Genomic DNA, 17,919 nt, shown 5'->3' with positions numbered 1-17,919 from the left:
CATCGCGAGATATGCCAAGTATTTCAGCGTCCCAATCAGGCTAGCGTGATCGAAACTGTCCAACTCGCGTTGTGACGAGAAATCAACATCGCAGACTGAGAACAACCCAAGCACGCGAGAACGTCATCCCACTGGTACGTCAAACTCCCTTCTCATCGAGCCATCCTTCCGTTCTGTTGGAACACTGTCGTCCAAAGCATGCTGCTGGAATGACACGGTGTCGATGGCGGTTGCCAGCCGCCCAGACCAGCGCAAGCCCGCCTCCACCTCTTCCATCGCTGCTGCGACAAAGGCCGGCTGCTCTAGAACCATGCGAGAGAGCTAATGCACAATGTAGACGCAGTGCTGAACCCCTCCCGCCTCCTCCACCATGCCGGCGATGCTCGATGACCCCACCGCGCCCGCCATCTACCGCATCTCGGGCGATGCACCGTACCCCATGCCCTACGGCCCCCTTCCGCCCGAGATCGCAGTCCGACAAGTAACGCTGCGAGATCGCGTGACCATAGCCACCCTCATCCCCTTCTCCTCGCCTAATGAAGTCCCCACGAAACTCACCGCCTACCTGTGCGAGCTGCTGAATCGCGAAATCGACAAGGGAGACACATACCCCATGATGGAGCCCATGCCCTTGTCGTCCTTCGGCCCCTACTGGTTCGCCAACTTTGGCGCCATCATGATCATGGGCGAGGTGCAGAGTGTAGAGGAGGTGACGCAGATGGAAGAGCGGGGTGTGGAGTGGGCGCGAGAGTGCTTGGGCAGTTTCTACGTCAAGCCCAACTACCCCGGACGCAGCAGTCACGTGTGCAACGGCGGCTTCCTCGTCAGTGATGCTGCGAGAAATCGAGGAGTCGGCAGGCTGATGGGCGAATGCTACCTCGACTGGGCACCGAAACTGGGATACACTTACAGCGTTTTCAACCTGGTCTACGAAACGAACGTTGCCTCTCTACGCATATGGGACGCTCTGGGCTTCAAACGCATCGGTCGGGTGAAGGGCTGTGGGAACCTCAAATCTTTCCCAGATCAATTCGTCGATGCCATCATCTTCGGCCGCGAGCTAGGTGGCGAGGGCGACGAGTACGTGAGCGAAGAGCGGTTCGACAAAATCCGCTTTTATCTGAAGACCGGCACCTACCCAAACGGCTCTGATCGTGCAGAAAAGTCTCGATTACGCTCTGCCGCCACGCATTACCGCTTACTCCCCAACTCCAACCCGGACGACGGCGAGGAAGACAAGCTCATGCTCAAAGGCAAAGAAGTCATCAGCGACCCACACAAGCAGTACGAAATCGCGCGACAAATGCACGCCCTCAGCCACGGCGGCATCAACAAGACGACCGCCAGCATCGCCGAGAAATACCACTGGGTGCGCATCAAAGAGACCGTCAGCGCCGCCATCCGCAACTGCGAAGAATGCAAAGACCCCGCCCCCAAACCCTCATCCTCCACCAAGGACCGGCGCGCCACCAAAGCCGGCGCAGCCGATAGTACCGCTGCCGCCAAGTCCTCCGCCTCACCAACCACCTCTCACCCGCAAGTCGTCCTCGCCGCCGCCGATGATGACGACCCGGAGCCCCAGCATCAGCAACGACGCCAACGGCAAGCGCCCATGGCGCCCATGCAGTACCAACTCCCGCAGTACGACATGCCCGTCGACCCGCAAATCATGCAACAGCAGTGGCAAGTGCCCAACGCTGACGACGACGCCGCTTCCGACCCCATGGCCATTGACCCGGCGCCCACGCGTGCGGCGGCAGTCACGCAGCGGGATGTCGATGCGAGACTGAGGGAGGAGTTGGCTGCTGCCGTGGGTGGATCAAAGAGGTGAATGGGCTGGCTTTGCTTTCGTGACGACCGTGCCTTTTGTGGGTACAGGTAGTGATTAGCGCAGCATTTAGCATTGCGAAATCGAGCCCTCGACTTGAGTGTCAGACTCATGCTGATGAAGAGCTCGTAAATCCGGGCAAGTAAACATAGAAAGCACGAATTTCCCGCCACAGTTCGTGTGGACGTGCCTATCAATCCTCTGCTTGCCTACCGGCATCAATCGAGAAACAATCACGTGACGTGGGAAGTGAGAAGACACCAAAGAGCATGCTTGAAGTCATTTCTAAGCCTATATACCACCCCTAATTAGGCACGTACAAACACACAAAGAGAGAGACTCGAAGGAGGACATCCGTTGCCATTTCCCATTTCTAATTTCCCCACCCCAGCCCCCTGCAAAAGCACAAGAAAAACAAAACACGTTAAAACAGATCCGTCCTGGCGATCGGACGAACGAGCGCAGATGGATGTGACCATGCCGTATGTACACATGCATCGCGAGATGGAGTGGGCGTCAAGGGTCGATTAAGTTTGTTGTAACGCCGGTAATGAATGCCAACATTTCCTCGTTCTTGGTTTCCTGCTGGTCGAGAGCGAGCGCAAGTTGGACCGCCATCTAATGGAGACGGACGGCAACTGGTGACGCCAGGTGATGCAGGTATTCGGCAGTAGGCGTTGCGAATCTCTTTCCGCCGCCGCCGAAGAGCCCTGTAGGGAACGCACTGGTTTTGTCGCTGGTGGATTTGGCACCGCCGCCACCGCCACCACCACCAGCAGTGGTAGTCTGAGTGCTGCCGGCTCCAGGCGCGCCCGAGCCTTTACCCGTGAGAGCATAGCCAGTGACGGTGTGATTGCGCGTGTCGTTGTTGTACCAGTTGGTAGGCTGCAAAAGGGCGAAGCTTCCACCCTCCAAGCTCTTGAAGGTGGAGGTGCCAAAGTCCTTGAAGACGCCGAGCTTGTTCGCGATGACGGGGCCGATGATGAGGATGAAGAAGAGCACGAACATGCTGAAGTAGAGGATGGCGTAGCGGACGACACGGCGCTTGCGCAGCTTCGACTGCTTGAGCGAGTAGATGGGCGGCCTGATTTGGCGGCTGAGGGAGAACACGTTAGCATCTAGGCGCAGAGAAGAGCTCGAGAAGTGGGGAAAGCATACCTTGGACGAAGCCAGAAGAGCATGACCGAGTGGAACTTGTCAATGTATGGCACCAGCAACGCCGGCAGCAAAATGAACAGAAGAATGTGGCCGAGGATGAAGTCCGAGGCGAAGAAGCCGAGCTCGGTGATCTTGCAGAGGAATTCACGTCCGGGCTGAGACATCGTGTGCCAGCCCAGGGCGTACCATTTACCGGTCCACCACGCTATGTTGGAGGTATCGGCGCGGAACTCTCTGGTGAGCGCGAGGGCGATGATCAGCTTGTAGATGAAGCGTTGGATGGCAACGACCGCAATCATGCCAAGCAGCGCCTTGGTGAAGTTCCATCCCTCCAAGAGCAGCATGACTTCCCAGAATACGAGCAGCACAACCACGGAGATGCCGTGGGCAATGGCGGCGAGGACGGCGCCGAACTTCTTGCAGCACATGCCCAGAATCGGTCCCATACAGCAGGCCATTGCGAAAAAGCCAATGGAAACGCCGGCATTGACACCGATCGGGGCAAATGCGATAATGGCAATGCGGATGAGAGGGTTCGATGGCGTGATGTCAACTCCTTGGTTCTGGGGGAGCTTCGGGTCGACTCCGGTGCCCGAGTTGATGTAAAGGTATGGGATAAGCGTGACCGCGACATAGACGAGCGGGCCCAAGACCTCACTGAAGAAGATGTTCGTGAAGTGAGCACGCGGGGTGTCGCCGGTGAGCTTGGCCGAGGGCTCTCCGAGCGCCTTGCGCTTGAAACCGGTAAGGCGCGTACGTGACAGACGCACGAAGCCAATCCACGAGGCGGCATGCGCCTTCGTGTTGCCACGAGACAGCCAGCGCAAGAACTCGCGGTAGTCGATGAAGAAGTCGGCCCAGGCGAACTGGTGGGGGTTGAAGAGGAAGGGCGAAATGGTCAAGGCGAGGAGCGAGATCCAGAACCATAGCAGCCAGAAGCCCCAGACGGTCAAGGTGCCGAAGATCAGCATCATGAAGCATCGAGCGCCGAGATAGATCGACGGACCAGCGAAACGAGCGTAGAGGACACCGAACGGCATGCGCGCAGTGGCGAATCCACGACCGGTGGCGATGTAACGAGCGCCGCCGTAGGACAAGTTTTGCTGCAGGGAATAGGCGTAGATTTGACACACAAACACCTCGAAGAGAGGGGAGAGCGAGGAGAAGTGCTTCGCCAGACGAGTTGCCGCGCGCCAGAAACCACGCTCCGTCAACTCTTGGACCGTCAGGGGGACGAAAGAGATGAAGAACACGATGAAGATGGAGAGCACGCAGCGCTCGACCCAGTCCATGAGCGGAGAGGTCATGGAGCAGCCAGTCGGGTACCAGGGGTCGGTGATGGGCACGTTGCGGTTGTAGTGGCAGGCAATGGTCTGGTTGCGAAGCGCTCCCAAGTTGATCAAGCACCACATGAACAGTTGCACCGACAACATGATGAACATGTTGTTGATGTGGAAACCGGGGTGGGCGTAGTAGAACGAGAGGAAGCGATCCAGAGGAAGCTGGGTGCCGAGGTAGTAGTACTCGCGGGAGAGCATTTGTTCGCCCATGCCAGTGCCGATCTTGGTGGTGAAGTTCAAGATGGAGCCGAAGCCCAAGTCACGACCCTTGCCACACTGGTAGTACTCGCAGTGCTTGATGCGACCACCGCGGAGCAAAGCAGTCATACCGGCATAGATGTCCTCGTTGAGATGCAGACCTTTCTGGGCTTTGGACACGCCTCCACGCGTGGTCATAAAGATACCGTTGAGGAAATCGGGATGGCCGTAGTGGAGCTTGCCACCGATCTGAGCCAATGTACGAGCGAAGAGGGTACCGAACGTCTGTTCCTTGCCAGCAGCAACGTCACCGAGAACACCAATGTTCTCGGAGAAGATATATTCACGGGCACCAAGGATGGCAACAGGGTTGGTCTTCGGAGTGGGCAGGCCGGGAGTGTATGGCGAGACGTTATCGGTCGTCATCTCTTCAAACTCAGCCAGGACGGAACGGATCTTCAAGCACTCCTCCAAGTAGTTGTCTTGGTTGGCATCGATCAGCTGGATGTACTCGCCGCGGTAGAAGATGAGGCAGTGGTTCTGGTTGTCTGATTTTCCATCACCCAGGATCGGGTTACCGGAGAGCAAGATTCTGAACTTCGGACGACGCATGCCATTCTCCATGATCTCGGAGTGACCATCGATGAGGGCAGAGTACAGTTTGGGATCTTCACCGTCGTTGGCGGGAGGCTCCTCGTCGAGGTAGGCGATTTGCAAGTCGGGGTAGGCACGGAGCAAGAACTCGGCATTCTCGCGCTCCTCTTTGGAGAACTTGGCATAGCGCTGCATGGACACGACAATCTTGAACTTGCGGCGGGCCATGCGCTCCAGCTCGCGCTCGAGCTTGTCCGAGTTGCCGCCAAACATTTGGACGACTTCGGGGTTCTCGACACGGTAGAGCAGTTTGATGGCACGGCTGTAGTTCATGAAACCCGAGATGGTGCGGTAGAGGGTCTGCGAGCGGAGGGATGCCCAGATACGAGTGCGAAGAGTGTACTCCGGAGCGGCTGACTTGAATCCGATGCAGTAGAAGGGAAGATCATCAATCTTGCTCTTCGCCGTATCCTTCTCGTTCTTCTCGTAGTCGCCATTGAATTGAGAGGTCTCGTCGGCCAGGATCTTGGTGTCCTTGACAAAGCAGTCCCACTCGTGGGGATGAAGCTGTTTCAGGTACTCCAACATGGTGACACGCGAGTATGGCTCGTCTTCGCGAATGATCTCACGCAGCGAGAGCAGGATCTTCTCGCTGTAATGCGGGATCAAGACGGTGAATGTGGGCATGTTGTCGACCGGAAGAGGCTCCGGAATGGGCGTGGAGAGAGATTGTGCAAAGAAGGAAATGCGCCGCTCCGCCTCGGACAAGGCAGGGAAGAACTCGGTCTTAAACGAGTGATCCTCCTGAGAGACGAAGAACGTTGGTGCTCTCAGTGTGCGCTTGCCTTCCTGCTCAGACGGGACCTGGTGGTAGAGCAGCTTCTGGACGTGGTCAATCGCAAGCAAATGCTCACGATACATGGAAATCACAATGGCGTTCCAGATCTGCGAGATCAACACCTTGGGCTTGTACTTGATCTCCATGTCGGTAGTGGCCAGGATCTTCGAGTACACGCGCTTTGGTAGGCGGGAGAAGATGTTCCTCCACGGCGTCCAGATGGAGACACCGAGGTAGAACGAGCGGGCGACGGAGAAGATGCAGTTCCAGATGATGTACCACAAGAAAGTGTCCAAGAAGAACAGAATCTGATCGGTGAAGTACATCAAGATGAGCAAGATGATGGGCTGTTTGTCGCAGAGGATGGTTCCGACGTACTTGATCCCCACGCAGTTGGTGATTGTCATGGTGGACAAGATGCGAATGGGATCTCGGAGCGACAGCGTCAGAAAGAAGTACGATTCGGAAAGCTTGGCGGCGAAGACAAGCGCCCATAGACCGTACGACATCCACATGTCATTGCCCTTGAGGCGAGGGTAGCTGGCGGTGAACGTCTGGCTGGCCACATACTGGCGTCGCTTGCCGTTAAGGTAGCTGCCGAAGAGGCCACCAAGAGGCATGATAGCGAAGAACAGGAAGGTTGCGAGTGCGACCAGGAACTGCACAACACCAAGGATGAGTGCAACCTCCGTATTGATTGACTGCTCCGGAATTGCCCAAATGTAGGCGGCGGGCCCAACGTTAACGACAAGCATGGCGATGAGGAGGAGCAAGCGCTTCGTCAAGTGCTGAGCGCCAGCCCAGCGACGAGGAACGTAACGCCATTCGGAGACTGTGGCCATGATTTGGATCACGCAGGCGACGACACCACCGAAACCCACGACAGACCATTGTTTGTAGGTGGGAGGCAGGTTGTTGAGCTGCTGCTGATAGTTCTGGGTGTACAGGGTGGGCGAGTTGTGCGAAGTGTAGAACCAGTAAACGACGATGTGAATGATCCAGATGCGGTTGAAGTTCACGAGCATGTGGAACCAGGAGCGAGTTTCCTTGTAGGTCTTGAAGAAGGCCTTCTTCCACACCACATCCTTGAGACGCTCGAAGCGCTCGGCCGGCGGAAGGTCGACCAGGCGGCTCTTGTCCTCGAAAGCAATCCTCTCGATACCCTCGGGGTACCAGAAGAGCTGGTTCATGTCGTCGTAGCCAATGATCTTCTGGTGGTCGACTTCCCTGCGCACGTACTTGCCGTCGTAGATCTCGTAGCCTTGGTCTCTGCAGTAGTTGTAGAGCGGGGTGATGCAGTTGGTGAGGAACGTGAATTCCTCAACCGGCTCGACACGGTTTTGGCAGGCGGGAGATTGCAAGAAGTCGTCGGCGCACTTGTAGATGAAGCAGAGGACTTCGGGCATGAAGCGAACTTGGTTAGCTTCGCCCCAGCAGAGCAGGTAGAGCGCGATCTGGCGGACCCGATCGTGCTGCGACATGCGGTTCATGCGAGATTTCCAGCGGTACTCGGCAGCCTCCAGGCTGTTGTCACCTTCAAGGCTCTCGAGCGTTTGCTCTTCGTTCGCCGGGTTCGCGCCAGCAGCCTTCTTGGCCGCCTTGCGGGCCTTGCGAGTGGCACGGTTGGCCTTGCCGAGCTTCATGTTGGCGAAACCGACGGCATCGTCAAGGTCGAGGTGAGCAGCGAAGTACCACTTGCGGTAGTTGGCATGCTCTCCACCAATGTAGTCGGCGTGCAACGAGAGCAGGGCCTGGTTGGGAGCCATGCGGGAGGCGCGGGAGTCAAGAAGAGTCATGAGGTGGTCGAACATGTTGCGCATGCTGTCGCGTTGGAAACCGAACTTGGCCGTCAGATCGAGGAAGATGTCTTCAATCTCCTCCTTGGACAGGGGAATCTGGGCGTCAGACGTCCACGCCGGATATGGCTCTCTGGAGCGCTGGCCGGCGGGCAGGGCGCTGGTGTAGTCCATGCCGTAGACTGGAGTGGATGCGCCCGACGAGCGGTTGCCGCCGTAGGAGATCTGGGAGGAAGGGGGTCGGTAGCCACGACCGCCACCCTCGCCGTAAGAGTTGTACCTCTCGTCGCCACGGCCGTAGTAGTCCATCTCGGCGGCTCTGGCCATGTCGGATCTCATGGTGAAGTCACTGAAGGTCTCGGAGTCCTCCTCGGACTCATTGCCGCGTCGGCCACCAGTCCGTCGCTGACCAGAGTAGCCACGAGCGTAGCCCTGGCCGGCCTGCGGAGCGCCTTGGTCGTAGTACTGGTCATTGTAGTATTCATCTTGGTAGCCTTGCTGGCCAGCATCGTAGTATCCGTCTTGCTGGTAGCCTTCTTGGCCTTGGTAGTATCCATTGTCATCGTAGTAGCCGTCGTGCTGGTTGTAGTTTTGTTGGTCGTAATAACCTTGGTCGTCTTGGTAGTAGCCTTCGCCATGCTGGCCTTCGCCTTGCTGGCCATAGCCCTCGTCATAGCCCTGTTGGTAGTGGGCCATGATTGCGGAATGTGGCGGAGATGGTGGTGGAATTAGGGAGTTCTGCGGCGAGAGTCAGCTTTGGGTTGAGAATGGTTGGAATTCGAGGTGTTTGACGAGTGGGCGTAAAGGGGGCTTTGAGTGAGACAAGCGTGGGAACAACGCGTCTCACATTGAATACGTACCAATTCAGATGGTTACCATCGACGGGATGCCAGATTCCGTGTGTTTGACGCGTCGAGGCAGCGTTCTTGAATTGGGGGAGGGGGTAAAGGGAGTTGTCGACGTGCTGACCTCCGGTTCCAAAAGTGGACCGTGTGCAAATTTGATGGGAAAGCGCGTCTCAGGCACTCTCGTCAACAACAGCTCGCCTACTGGGATGCGAAAGCCCAGGATGTTGGCGGCAGAGGACTGCTTTGCAACAAGGACGGTTGCGGCGGTGATGTGGTTGTGTGGGAGGGGGGTGGTGCAGCGAGCGTGGATGCAGGGAGTGCTTGTTGCTGTGAGAACGCGCGGAAAGCCAGGCGCGCTGATTGGCGGATTGGGGGTAGCACGGCTGCGAACCCGCTGCAGAGTTTCGGGCGCAGCGTTCGGGAGCAACGATCCTCCGCCAAACGAATGTGAGGAGCAAACGGGGGATGGAGAGAGAGGTGGTGGTGTAGAGAGGAGGGGAGGGGAGGTGACGGGGAGAGGAGTGTGAGAGGAAGGAAGAAACAAGAAGCGTCGCGCAGACCGGGCAGCTAGGCGAAAGCTGGGTGTGCACCTTCCGGGCCTGCGAAAAAGGGGACGGGATACTTTCGGCGGTGATGAGATGGAGGGAAGGGGCGACGGCAGCGTGTCCCAACCCTGTTACTCCCTGGCCCGCTAACCGCATTGGGCTGAGATGTGGGGCGCAGCCTTCAGCAATTGCCATTCGATCCTGTCATCTCTGCTCGCCCATGTTTCCCCTGGCCGTTTCGCACCCAGGCTTATCGCGGCGCACCCTCACCACTCATTCATTCAACACACCTGTGATGAAGCCACGCACCCCTGTTCTTACGTCCATTCTGCAATGTATACACCAGACGAGACTGCGAAGAGAAATACAAGCCTGTCGTCATGGCATCGACGATCACCGGGGGTGCTATGCAATGGATGACCGGACGATAGAGCCAAGCTCCACTTGGAGCAGGTGGCAAACCGAAACTATTTTTGTCCGTGAATGGTAGTGCGGGTTGATCCATCCAACGGATTTGATTTTCGCAGCAGTGAAGCACGCAGATCTGCGAACGATGGACACTGCTGCATCGCCACACTCGTTGCATTCGAGCCATGCAGCATGATGCAGGCCGGGCGTCGTCACAGCAGCCACCCATTTCCCGGATGTCCAGCGCTGACGACCGAGATGGGATGATGCATGCTGCACCTCGTCCGGTTTTAGCGCACGGAACACCGTCCGGCTACGGGATTTGACTGGACGGGATGGGAACAACACAGCTCCTGAAACACCGTTCAAGCTTCGGGGCTGCATAAAAGTACGCAAGTGTGCTGAAAGCTTCTGCAAGATCTTGCTTGAAACATGGACGCTCGGCCGTGGACTCTTTGTATCCGAGACATCTGCCTTTTCCCCACCATCCGACATCTATTGATGGCTGTTCAACCGTCCCGGCGCTTCTCACGCCATCGGCAGAAGTAATCCTCGTCGACGTGCCCGTCTGTTACCGGACCCCATGTTTAGAGCCTCGCAACTGTGCCTGCGCTAGCCCACCAAGTGGTGAGCCACAGGGTTTTGCCGCGTTGTCGTAAGCATTAAGCGGCGGCACCTATATGTGATTCCTTGATCTGCAATAGTCTCTCGCTCCCATTCTGAAAGCCGCGTATCTACGTGAGGAGTCTGGGCACATCTTACGACTCGGGCAAATCCTGTAATCGCAGCGACTACGCGTGGAACATGGCTTCGAGGGAGTGTTCTCTCATCCACTTCCGAGCAGGGAGCCGGCGCACCTTTGTCCGTGTCCGTGAGGACTTCATAAACAACGGATATTCAACACGTCAATGATCGCGCTGGTCTGGGACGGAATGGCCATGCCGAGTGTGAAGAAGTATTGACTCAAGTTCAAGCCTCTCATTTGCCACACCCTCCATGATTCCAATCGCCAAGACCGAAGTTGTCCGCGTACGCGCCGCTGGCTATAGCCCCGTCAGGAACATCTTGCTTGGCAAGGTGGTCGGGTCATTTCAGAAACAACAGATGATGACTATGAAATGAAGAGCTTCTCCCAAAATGCAACGCTGAGATGGGTGAGATCGCGCTGCTTTCAACTGTTTAATTGAAGAGAAGAATGTAAGAATTGGTAAAAATACAGGCATCGAAGTCTGATTGGACGTCGGAGCGACATGCAGGGATTGCGCGTCCCCAAATAAAATTCAGGCGAACACGCTCAACACGGCAAGAGCGTACCGTCCCTCCGAGACAGCGGGCCTTTTCCCTCTCCTTCGGTTGTGACAACACCCGTCACGATCATTGTCTTTCTTCCCACGCGCTCCTCCCCATCTTTTCACCCTCTTTCCCACCTCCCACCTCCCACCTCTACCCACTACCTTGTCCTGGTGCGCGGTGAAGCAGTCCTACGTTCGTTACCCGCTCTACCTCGCAGACATACCTCCCCACCGGCCGATCATAATACCCCAAGCGCCCTCACACCCGCCAAGGTCTGGCACTTGCTTGGGAGGCCCCACCACCGCATCGCATACCGAGTAGCATTTGCATGAGCATCGTTGGCAAGATGAGACCAAGCACACCCCTCACCACCCGCGCCACCCTCCTCGCCGCGACCAGCCTGTTCAGTCTGGCGGCTGGCGCGTCCATTGACCCCATCGTCATCAGCGGCGCCAAGTTCTTCCATCAGAACTCCGGAGACCAATTGTAAGTTTTCCACCCTGGCATACATGTACCTCCTGCAAGCTCATGCGCTGACACTTGCCTTGCCAGCTTCATCAAGGGCATCGCATATGGATCCGACTATGTCGGCGTTGGAGCCGGCACCGATACCAAGGGTGGCTTCACGGATGTTCTGGCCAATCCGGCCGGCTGCCAAAGAGACATCCCATACTTTCAAGAGCTGAACACCAATCTCATCCGAGTGTACGACATTGATTCCACCGCGAACCACGATGAATGCATGAGCATGCTCGCCAACGCCGGCATCTACGTCCTCGCCGATCTCTCCAACCCCGACACCTCCATCACCTCAAACGACCCCGAATGGACCGACACCCTGTACGCCTCCTACGCCGCCGTGGTGGATGTCATGGCGCAGTATGACAACACCTTCGGCTTCTTCGCCGGCAACGAGGTCGCCACCCAGCCCAACAACACCGGCTCCGCCCCCTTCGTCAAGGCCGCGGTGCGCGACATGAAGGCGTACATCAAACAGCAAAACTACCGCTCCATCGGCGTCGGCTATGCCACCAATGACAACACTTACATTCGCGTGCTCCTGGCCGATTACTTCAATTGCGGCGACCAGACAGACGCCATCGACTTTTGGGGATACAACATTTACGAGTGGTGTGGCCAGTCGACCTATGCCACCTCCGGCTACCAGGCTCGTACTGAGGAGTTCATGACCTATTCCGTCCCCTCCTTCTTCGCCGAGTACGGATGTAATACCATCGAGCCGCGCATTTTCGAAGAGGTCGGCGCCTTATACGGACCGAACATGAGCCCCGTGTGGTCCGGTGGCGTCGTTTACGAGTACTTCCAGGCGGCCAACGATTACGGTGAGTCGCCGCTTTGCCTACCCCGTCCAGTCAATCACTAACAACGACATGCACAGGCCTTGTCACTCTCGGCTCCAACAGCCAAATCACCACGCTTCCCGGCTTCCAAAACTACAAGACGCAAATCGCAAAGGTGTCGCCCAGCTCCGTCGCCAGCTCCGCCTACACCCCGTCCAACCAGCCGCAAGCCTGCCCGAGCTCCCAAAGCTACTTCCGCGCCCAGCCCACCCCTCTGCCCCCGACGCCCAACGAAGAGCTCTGCTCCTGCATGTACTCTGCCCTGACCTGCGCCGTGAACCCCAGCACCAACGTGCAAGAGTACGCCGACGACTTCGGCTACATCTGCCAGCACTCGCCAAACGCATGTCTCGGCTTCCAGCACTCATCCGGCACCGGCACCTACGGCGCATACAGCATGTGCAACGCCACGCAGCAGCTCGGCTGGGCCTTCAACTACTACTACTTCGTGAACGGCAAGGCCTCCACGGCGTGCGACTTCGGCGGGCACGGGCAGCTGCGGACGCCCGCGTCTCTGAGCAGCACGTGCAAGTCGCTGCTCGCCGAGGCCGGCGGTAAGGGCACCAACACCGTCACCTCCTCTCCTAGCGGGACGGGAGCGGGCGCTGCGGGCTCCGCTGGTTCGGCGTCGGGGTCGTCGGGTTCGTCGAGCGGCTCCACGAGCCATGGAGCTGCGGGCTCGATTGCCGTGATGCGGTCAGAGAACGCGTTTGCAGCGATGATGTGCGTGGTCATGTTGGCTATGGTTTCCGGGTTCGCAGCTGTACTTTTGTAGTTGGATGATTTTTTTTGCAATGGGGATTCTTTTCACTTCTGATTGATACCTTAGGGAGGGTCATATGCGAATGTATATATGAGCGATGAGTAAAGTCCTCTTTCCATTTAGATCGTGCACGTTCGAGTCTGCAGTTGCTTGAAAAGATATGCCATTGGGCGACAATCGACAATCACGTGATCGCGATTCAGGACACATGCTCAGGTACCAATATAGACAGCGTAACCGGTCATGTACTCATCAATCAATCAATCAGTCAACCCCACTACTAGCCTGCCCATCCTCCTCCTCATACTCCCGCCGCGCCCTCCCAGTCTCCGCAGAACTGCGCGCGCCCCCCAAACTCCGTCCCTCCTCGCCCTCGCCCAGCATCATCTCCCGCCGCGCCTTCTCCCGCTCCAACATCGAGCGCAACTCCTCATTCTCCAACCTGCCCTCCTCAAGCCTCTGCCGCGCGCCCTTGCGGTCCAGCAATCGCGCTTCGCGCTCGGCTTTTAGTCGCCGCTCCAGCTCTTTCAGCCGGTGCACCCAGCGCTGCTCACTGTGGCTGTGCGGGAAAGCGGAAGGCTGGTGCACGACGTGCTGCTGCTGCTGCTCTGCGCCTTCGTCCGCGGGTTCGAGATGGCGCTGCTGCTGCTGCTGCTCCACAACGGCAGAAGAAGAAGAAGAGTGATGTCTCAGCAAACTCGACATTATCGCCCTCGCCGGACTCTGCGCCGTCTTCCCACTTGCACTCGTGGACAAGCGGCGCGCCTGCTCCGCGGCTCCCATGACTTGCTGCGACTGCTGGTGCAGCACCTGCTGCGCCATGGCGGAGGGATGCTGGCGATGCAAGCGCAGCTCCGCTTTCAGCACTTTGAGTTCGCTGCGCAGTTTGCCCAGCTCCTCGTTGCTCCTAGTACCGCGGAAACTGCTCCCGCGACTTACGGGGGGGCGCTGCTGTTGCTCTGCTTCGCTTTCCGCGGCGGCGTCGGCGAGGACTCGCTGTGTGTCTTTTACCGTTGACTCCAGCGCGTCCATACGGCGGATACGCATCTCGAGGTTGTGCTCGAGCGTCTGGTAGTCTTTCCAGAGGTCCTTTTCGATGCCGCGGATTCGGCCTTTGAAGCTGCCGATGAGGCCTTCGACGGTCTTGACGGCGGAGATGAGGTTCTTGTTGAATGCAGGCAGGCGGCGTGCAATCACGTCCACGGATGGCACCTCGCCGTCCACGAGACTGTGGTTTTGCGCCCAGTCGGCGCCGCAGAGGGTGGAGAGGCGATTCCATAGCGCGAAGAGAAGGGCGTTGCGCTCCGTAAGCTGATCGCGGTACTGCTCGTCCAGTGCGGCCATTCGGCGTCGGTCTTGCGTGTATTGCTCTTCCAATTCCAACACGCGAGATTCCTGCTGCGCAATGGTGCGCAGATGCGTTGCTTGCCCGCGGGAAGACCGCTCGAATTGCTCCAGGTCGTGACGGCGGGAAGCACGCTCTTTGTCCAGCAAGTCGGAAAGGCGACGACTCTCCAAACTCGTACTCTCCAGCAGCCCATCGCGATGTCGCAGTAGACGCTCCTTATCTGCCAAGTCCATCTTCGTCCGATCGAGACTGCTCGCCGTCGTCTCGATATCGCGCTGCAACTTTTCAATCTCTGCAAGCAGACTTGACTTCGTGCCTTCAGGGTCCCCAAGCACATCTCGCAGGCTCTGCTCAAGTTCCTCGAGCTTCTGCTTCCACGAGCTGGCCTCGACCTCCTTCGCAGACAAGCCACGCCGCAGCTTGCGCACCTCATCCTTCGTCTTCTGGCTCTCGGCATTGAGGCCGTCCAACACCTTCTGCACTTCATCCTTGGACTTGTTCTCCAGCACATCCCGCTGCTGTCGCTCCTCCACGATCCCTTCCTCCATCTCTCGCAGCTTCTCCTGCTCATCCTGAATACTCTGCTGGGCCGCATTGAGCGCATCCTCCAACTCGCCAATCTTGATCTTATCCCCCTCCTGCTCCTCGCGCAAGAACGTAATCTCCGAATGCAAGCTCTCCTGCGTGATTTCCAGCTTGCGATTCTTCTGATCAATCTCCTTGCACTTGGCCTCCCACTTCTGCAGCTCCTCCTCCGTCTCGGCAAGCTGCTGCTCCAGAGTTTCGATCGTGCGCAAATTCGCCTGCTTCTCGTGCTCCAGATTCAGCACACTCTGCGTAATCTCTCGCAACTCGCCCTGCAAGCCCTTGTAGCCATCGGTAGTATGCTCCAATCTCGTCTGCGTCCTCTGCTGCCTCTTCTGCGCCTCTTGCAACTGCGTCTGAAGTCCATCCGCCTCCTTCTCCAGCTTCTCAATCTCAGCAAGCGCCTCGCGCTCCAACTTCTCAAGCTCACTCTCCTTCTCCTGAAACGCAGTCAACGCCTCGTCGCGCTCCGTCTGCAGCGCCCGCAGATCCTCCGCCGACTCGTTGAGCTCCGTCTCCATCTGCTGGAAATCGCCCTCGAGCACCGACACATAGCGGAGATGGGTGCTATGCGTGCGCTCCAGCTCCTGGAACTTCAATCGCAATTCCGCATTCTGATCGCGCAGCTGCCCTTCCTTCCTCTCCCAATCGTCTCGTTCGGTGTCCGTTACTTGTGTCTGAGCCTCGCTAGCACGCGAAGCAGCACGTTGATGGGCGCGCGAGATCGATCGGTCGAAGATGCTATCCCCCGCGATCGATCGCGCGCCGTCGCTCTTGCGTTGCAGCAGCTTGAGGTCTTCGATTTCTTGCTGCAAACGTTCTCGCTCGCGGTTGCGCGACGTGAGCATGCTCGTTTGCGCGCCGAGGTCGCGGCGTAGTTCGGCATTTTCATGCTTCAGCTGCTCGACGAGGGTGGCGCTGGATCGCCCAGTCGTGCCATTGGCGCCGTTGCTGTACTCTGACTCGGCTGCTTGGCTGTCATCGTACAGCGACCGTCGCTTGCCAATCGTCCTGGTGAAGGAAGGCGAAGCGCGCTCGACTCGCAGGGCGCTCAATTCTTCGCGCAACTTGCGAAGATCGTCTTCAGCTTGCTCGCGGCGGCCAGTCTCGGCGTTGAGAAGATCCTGCCACATCTCCATCGCCTCCTTCATCCCAGCCGTATCTTGACCGCGATGCCCGGCCATGCTGCGCATATGTTCGGCCATCTTGCGCTTCTCCAGTTCCTTCGTCATGACATCCTCGGTAAGCGTGGTGACTCGGTTCTCGGAGTGGTCGAGCTGCTGGCGTAGATATAGAATCTCCTCGTGCATTTCCGCCTGCAGAGTAGGGTCATCCTCTTCCTCCTCTTCCCTGCTGCGCTTCTGCTGCTGCGCCTGCGCAAGAGCCTCCTCCTGCTCTTTGACCCGCTGCTCAAGTTCTCTCATCTTGCGCCTCAATGCTTGAGAGTCCTTCCGCTCGTTCGCGAGATCTGTCTGCAGCTGAACGTTCTTATCGATCATCTCCTTGACGCCTTCATCGGACCGACTCTGCAAAGCCTGGTCGAGGAAGTGGATCTTGAGTTTGAGGTCGAAATTCTCTTTGCTGAGTTTGTCAATTTTGCTATTCTGCTCCTTGAGCGTGAGAGTCCTCCGCGGTCCGCCTTGGGCCAGGTTAGAGCCAGCACCACCGGACGACAGAGGCCGCTGCTGCTTGTTGGGCGAGAAGGAGGGGTTCATAGCGCGAAAGTCCCTCGCGATGGTGTCCGGCACGTGAATGTTCTGGACATGTTGTGCTATAACAGTGTCCGTGGGAAATTCAACGCGGCCATTACTGGCGCGAGGCGTCTCTGGGCGATCGTCATTCAGTCGACCGCCCCTAAAGCCTCCCAAGTTTGGGGTTACGCCGATGCCTCGGTGGGTAGAAGGTGCGCTATCAGTCTCTGGCTCTGTCAACGAGCCCAGGCTGCCGAAACTAGGTAGGCGCGCCATATGATCTCGGCGACTTCTTCCAAGCAGGCTTTCGGCGGGCATTGCGCCGCCTGCCTGAAGCGCATAATCCGCATTGACAGCCGCATCACTTCCAGAGAGATCGGACTCCGTACCTCGCGAGGAGATGGAGCTTTGACTCGCATGGCGGCTCTTCAAGAATGCGCGCCTGGCGGCAAAGCGAGCAGGTGTCGAGCTGGAGTCCTGCGCAGCTTCGTCTCCGGCTTCTTTCGGCGTCGCATCACGTGAGGTCTTCGCGGAGCCGGCGCGAATCGTAGAACCCTTGGAGGTCGGGCGTTGACTGGCTGGAGTTGTAGGACGGGAGTTATTCTGAGCCTTCTTCCCACTGCTGCCAGTGGACGCATTGCGGTCATGAGTGCGACGAAAAGCAGCGGCGGCCGGTGATGACCAGGTAGCACCACTGTAGTCCGCATCATCCTCTTGCTCCTCCCTTTGCTCCTCCGGAGGAATAGACATCTGATGCACATCCGACGGACTATCCGACTTGCTCGTCCTCAAGTACTTCGCCGACGCCCTCCTGCCCGACAAGCTGGCAAACATCTCATCCGGCGGCGGCGTGTGGCCCGGCTTCCCCAGCTCTAAATATGTATCATCCACGCCCGCCGTACCGTCATGCTGCTGCGCAAAGGGCGCGGGCGCAACATCAGGCAGGAAGCTGGACTCGACATCCATAAAGTGTTTGCGCATCTGGCGCTCATCAAAGTGCTCGGGGTGGTGGGGGTCGGAAGGATCTTGGTGACGGTAGTAGTCGAGGGCCGAGTCTTCGTTCAGAAGACTGTGCTCGTCGATCGGGAGTTCGGGGAGATCGTCGTCTTCGCGGTCGAAGGAGGCGCGCGCTTCGTCGTCGTTGTCTTGGGACGAGAGGTCGGAGGCGATGAGGTCGTCGACGTGGTGGGCCGTCATTGTGGCGGCGGCCATGTTGGGCACCTGGTCAACAAACACGGGAGGAGTGAGGTGTGAGCAAGCATGCAGCATGCACTACATCTTCTCGTGCGCGTAGGATGGAGCTGTCGCATATAATGTCCGTGCGT

The 17,919-nt window shown here is 57.9% G+C and overlaps 6 protein-coding genes across 6 annotated transcripts; 2 read left to right on the top strand and 4 right to left on the bottom strand.

Moving 5' to 3' along the window:
• The first annotated feature begins 104 nt into the window (after positions 1-104).
• On the top strand, positions 105-2,108 carry BDY17DRAFT_299871 (uncharacterized protein). Its single transcript, XM_033733968.1, has 2 exons — positions 105-134; positions 338-2,108. Exon 2 carries the CDS (start codon positions 371-373, stop codon positions 1,829-1,831), a length of 1,461 nt encoding a protein of 486 aa, XP_033588455.1. The 5' UTR covers positions 105-134; positions 338-370; the 3' UTR covers positions 1,832-2,108.
• Positions 2,109-2,446: 338 nt separating this feature from the next.
• On the bottom strand, positions 2,447-8,448 carry BDY17DRAFT_325392 (1,3-beta-glucan synthase; the record flags this gene model as incomplete). The annotated part of the gene is made up of 2 exons (XM_033737352.1): positions 2,447-2,924; positions 2,987-8,448. The coding sequence occupies 2 exons, from the start codon at positions 8,446-8,448 to the stop codon at positions 2,447-2,449; spliced, it is 5,940 nt and encodes a 1,979-aa protein (XP_033588454.1).
• A 161-nt stretch (positions 8,449-8,609) lies between these two features.
• BDY17DRAFT_173194 (uncharacterized protein) lies at positions 8,610-9,393 on the bottom strand. The gene has a single exon (XM_033729834.1). It carries the CDS (start codon positions 9,338-9,340, stop codon positions 8,771-8,773), a length of 570 nt encoding a protein of 189 aa, XP_033588453.1. The 5' UTR covers positions 9,341-9,393; the 3' UTR covers positions 8,610-8,770.
• Positions 9,394-9,399: 6 nt separating this feature from the next.
• BDY17DRAFT_173189 (uncharacterized protein) lies at positions 9,400-10,220 on the bottom strand. Its single transcript, XM_033729833.1, has one exon. It carries the CDS (start codon positions 10,046-10,048, stop codon positions 9,551-9,553), a length of 498 nt encoding a protein of 165 aa, XP_033588452.1. The 5' UTR covers positions 10,049-10,220; the 3' UTR covers positions 9,400-9,550.
• Positions 10,221-11,192: 972 nt separating this feature from the next.
• On the top strand, positions 11,193-12,982 carry BDY17DRAFT_252822 (putative 1,3-beta-glucanosyltransferase; the record flags this gene model as incomplete). Its single annotated transcript, XM_033731290.1, has 3 exons — positions 11,193-11,332; positions 11,399-12,189; positions 12,246-12,982. The coding sequence occupies 3 exons, from the start codon at positions 11,193-11,195 to the stop codon at positions 12,980-12,982; spliced, it is 1,668 nt and encodes a 555-aa protein (XP_033588451.1).
• A 252-nt stretch (positions 12,983-13,234) lies between these two features.
• Positions 13,235-17,806, bottom strand: BDY17DRAFT_311512 (uncharacterized protein; the record flags this gene model as incomplete). The annotated part of the gene is made up of 1 exon (XM_033735540.1): positions 13,235-17,806. One exon carries the CDS (start codon positions 17,804-17,806, stop codon positions 13,235-13,237), a length of 4,572 nt encoding a protein of 1,523 aa, XP_033588450.1.
• Between the last annotated feature and the right edge of the window lie 113 nt (positions 17,807-17,919).

This window comes from Neohortaea acidophila (assembly GCF_010093505.1).
Source record: "Neohortaea acidophila strain CBS 113389 unplaced genomic scaffold BDY17scaffold_7, whole genome shotgun sequence".
Taxonomy (NCBI): Eukaryota; Fungi; Ascomycota; class Dothideomycetes; order Mycosphaerellales; family Teratosphaeriaceae; genus Neohortaea; species Neohortaea acidophila.
Note: the sequence above shows the minus strand (reverse complement) of the source record. Positions and strands in the feature narration are given on the sequence as shown.

Excerpts from the sequence above, each read along its gene's own strand:
- BDY17DRAFT_173194 (XM_033729834.1), bottom strand. The coding sequence starts at position 9,340 with ATGGCAATTGCTGAAGGCTGCGCCCCACATCTCAGCCCAATGCGGTTA.
- BDY17DRAFT_299871 (XM_033733968.1), top strand. The coding sequence starts at position 371 with ATGCCGGCGATGCTCGATGACCCCACCGCGCCCGCCATCTACCGCATC.
- BDY17DRAFT_173189 (XM_033729833.1), bottom strand. The coding sequence starts at position 10,048 with ATGTCGGATGGTGGGGAAAAGGCAGATGTCTCGGATACAAAGAGTCCA.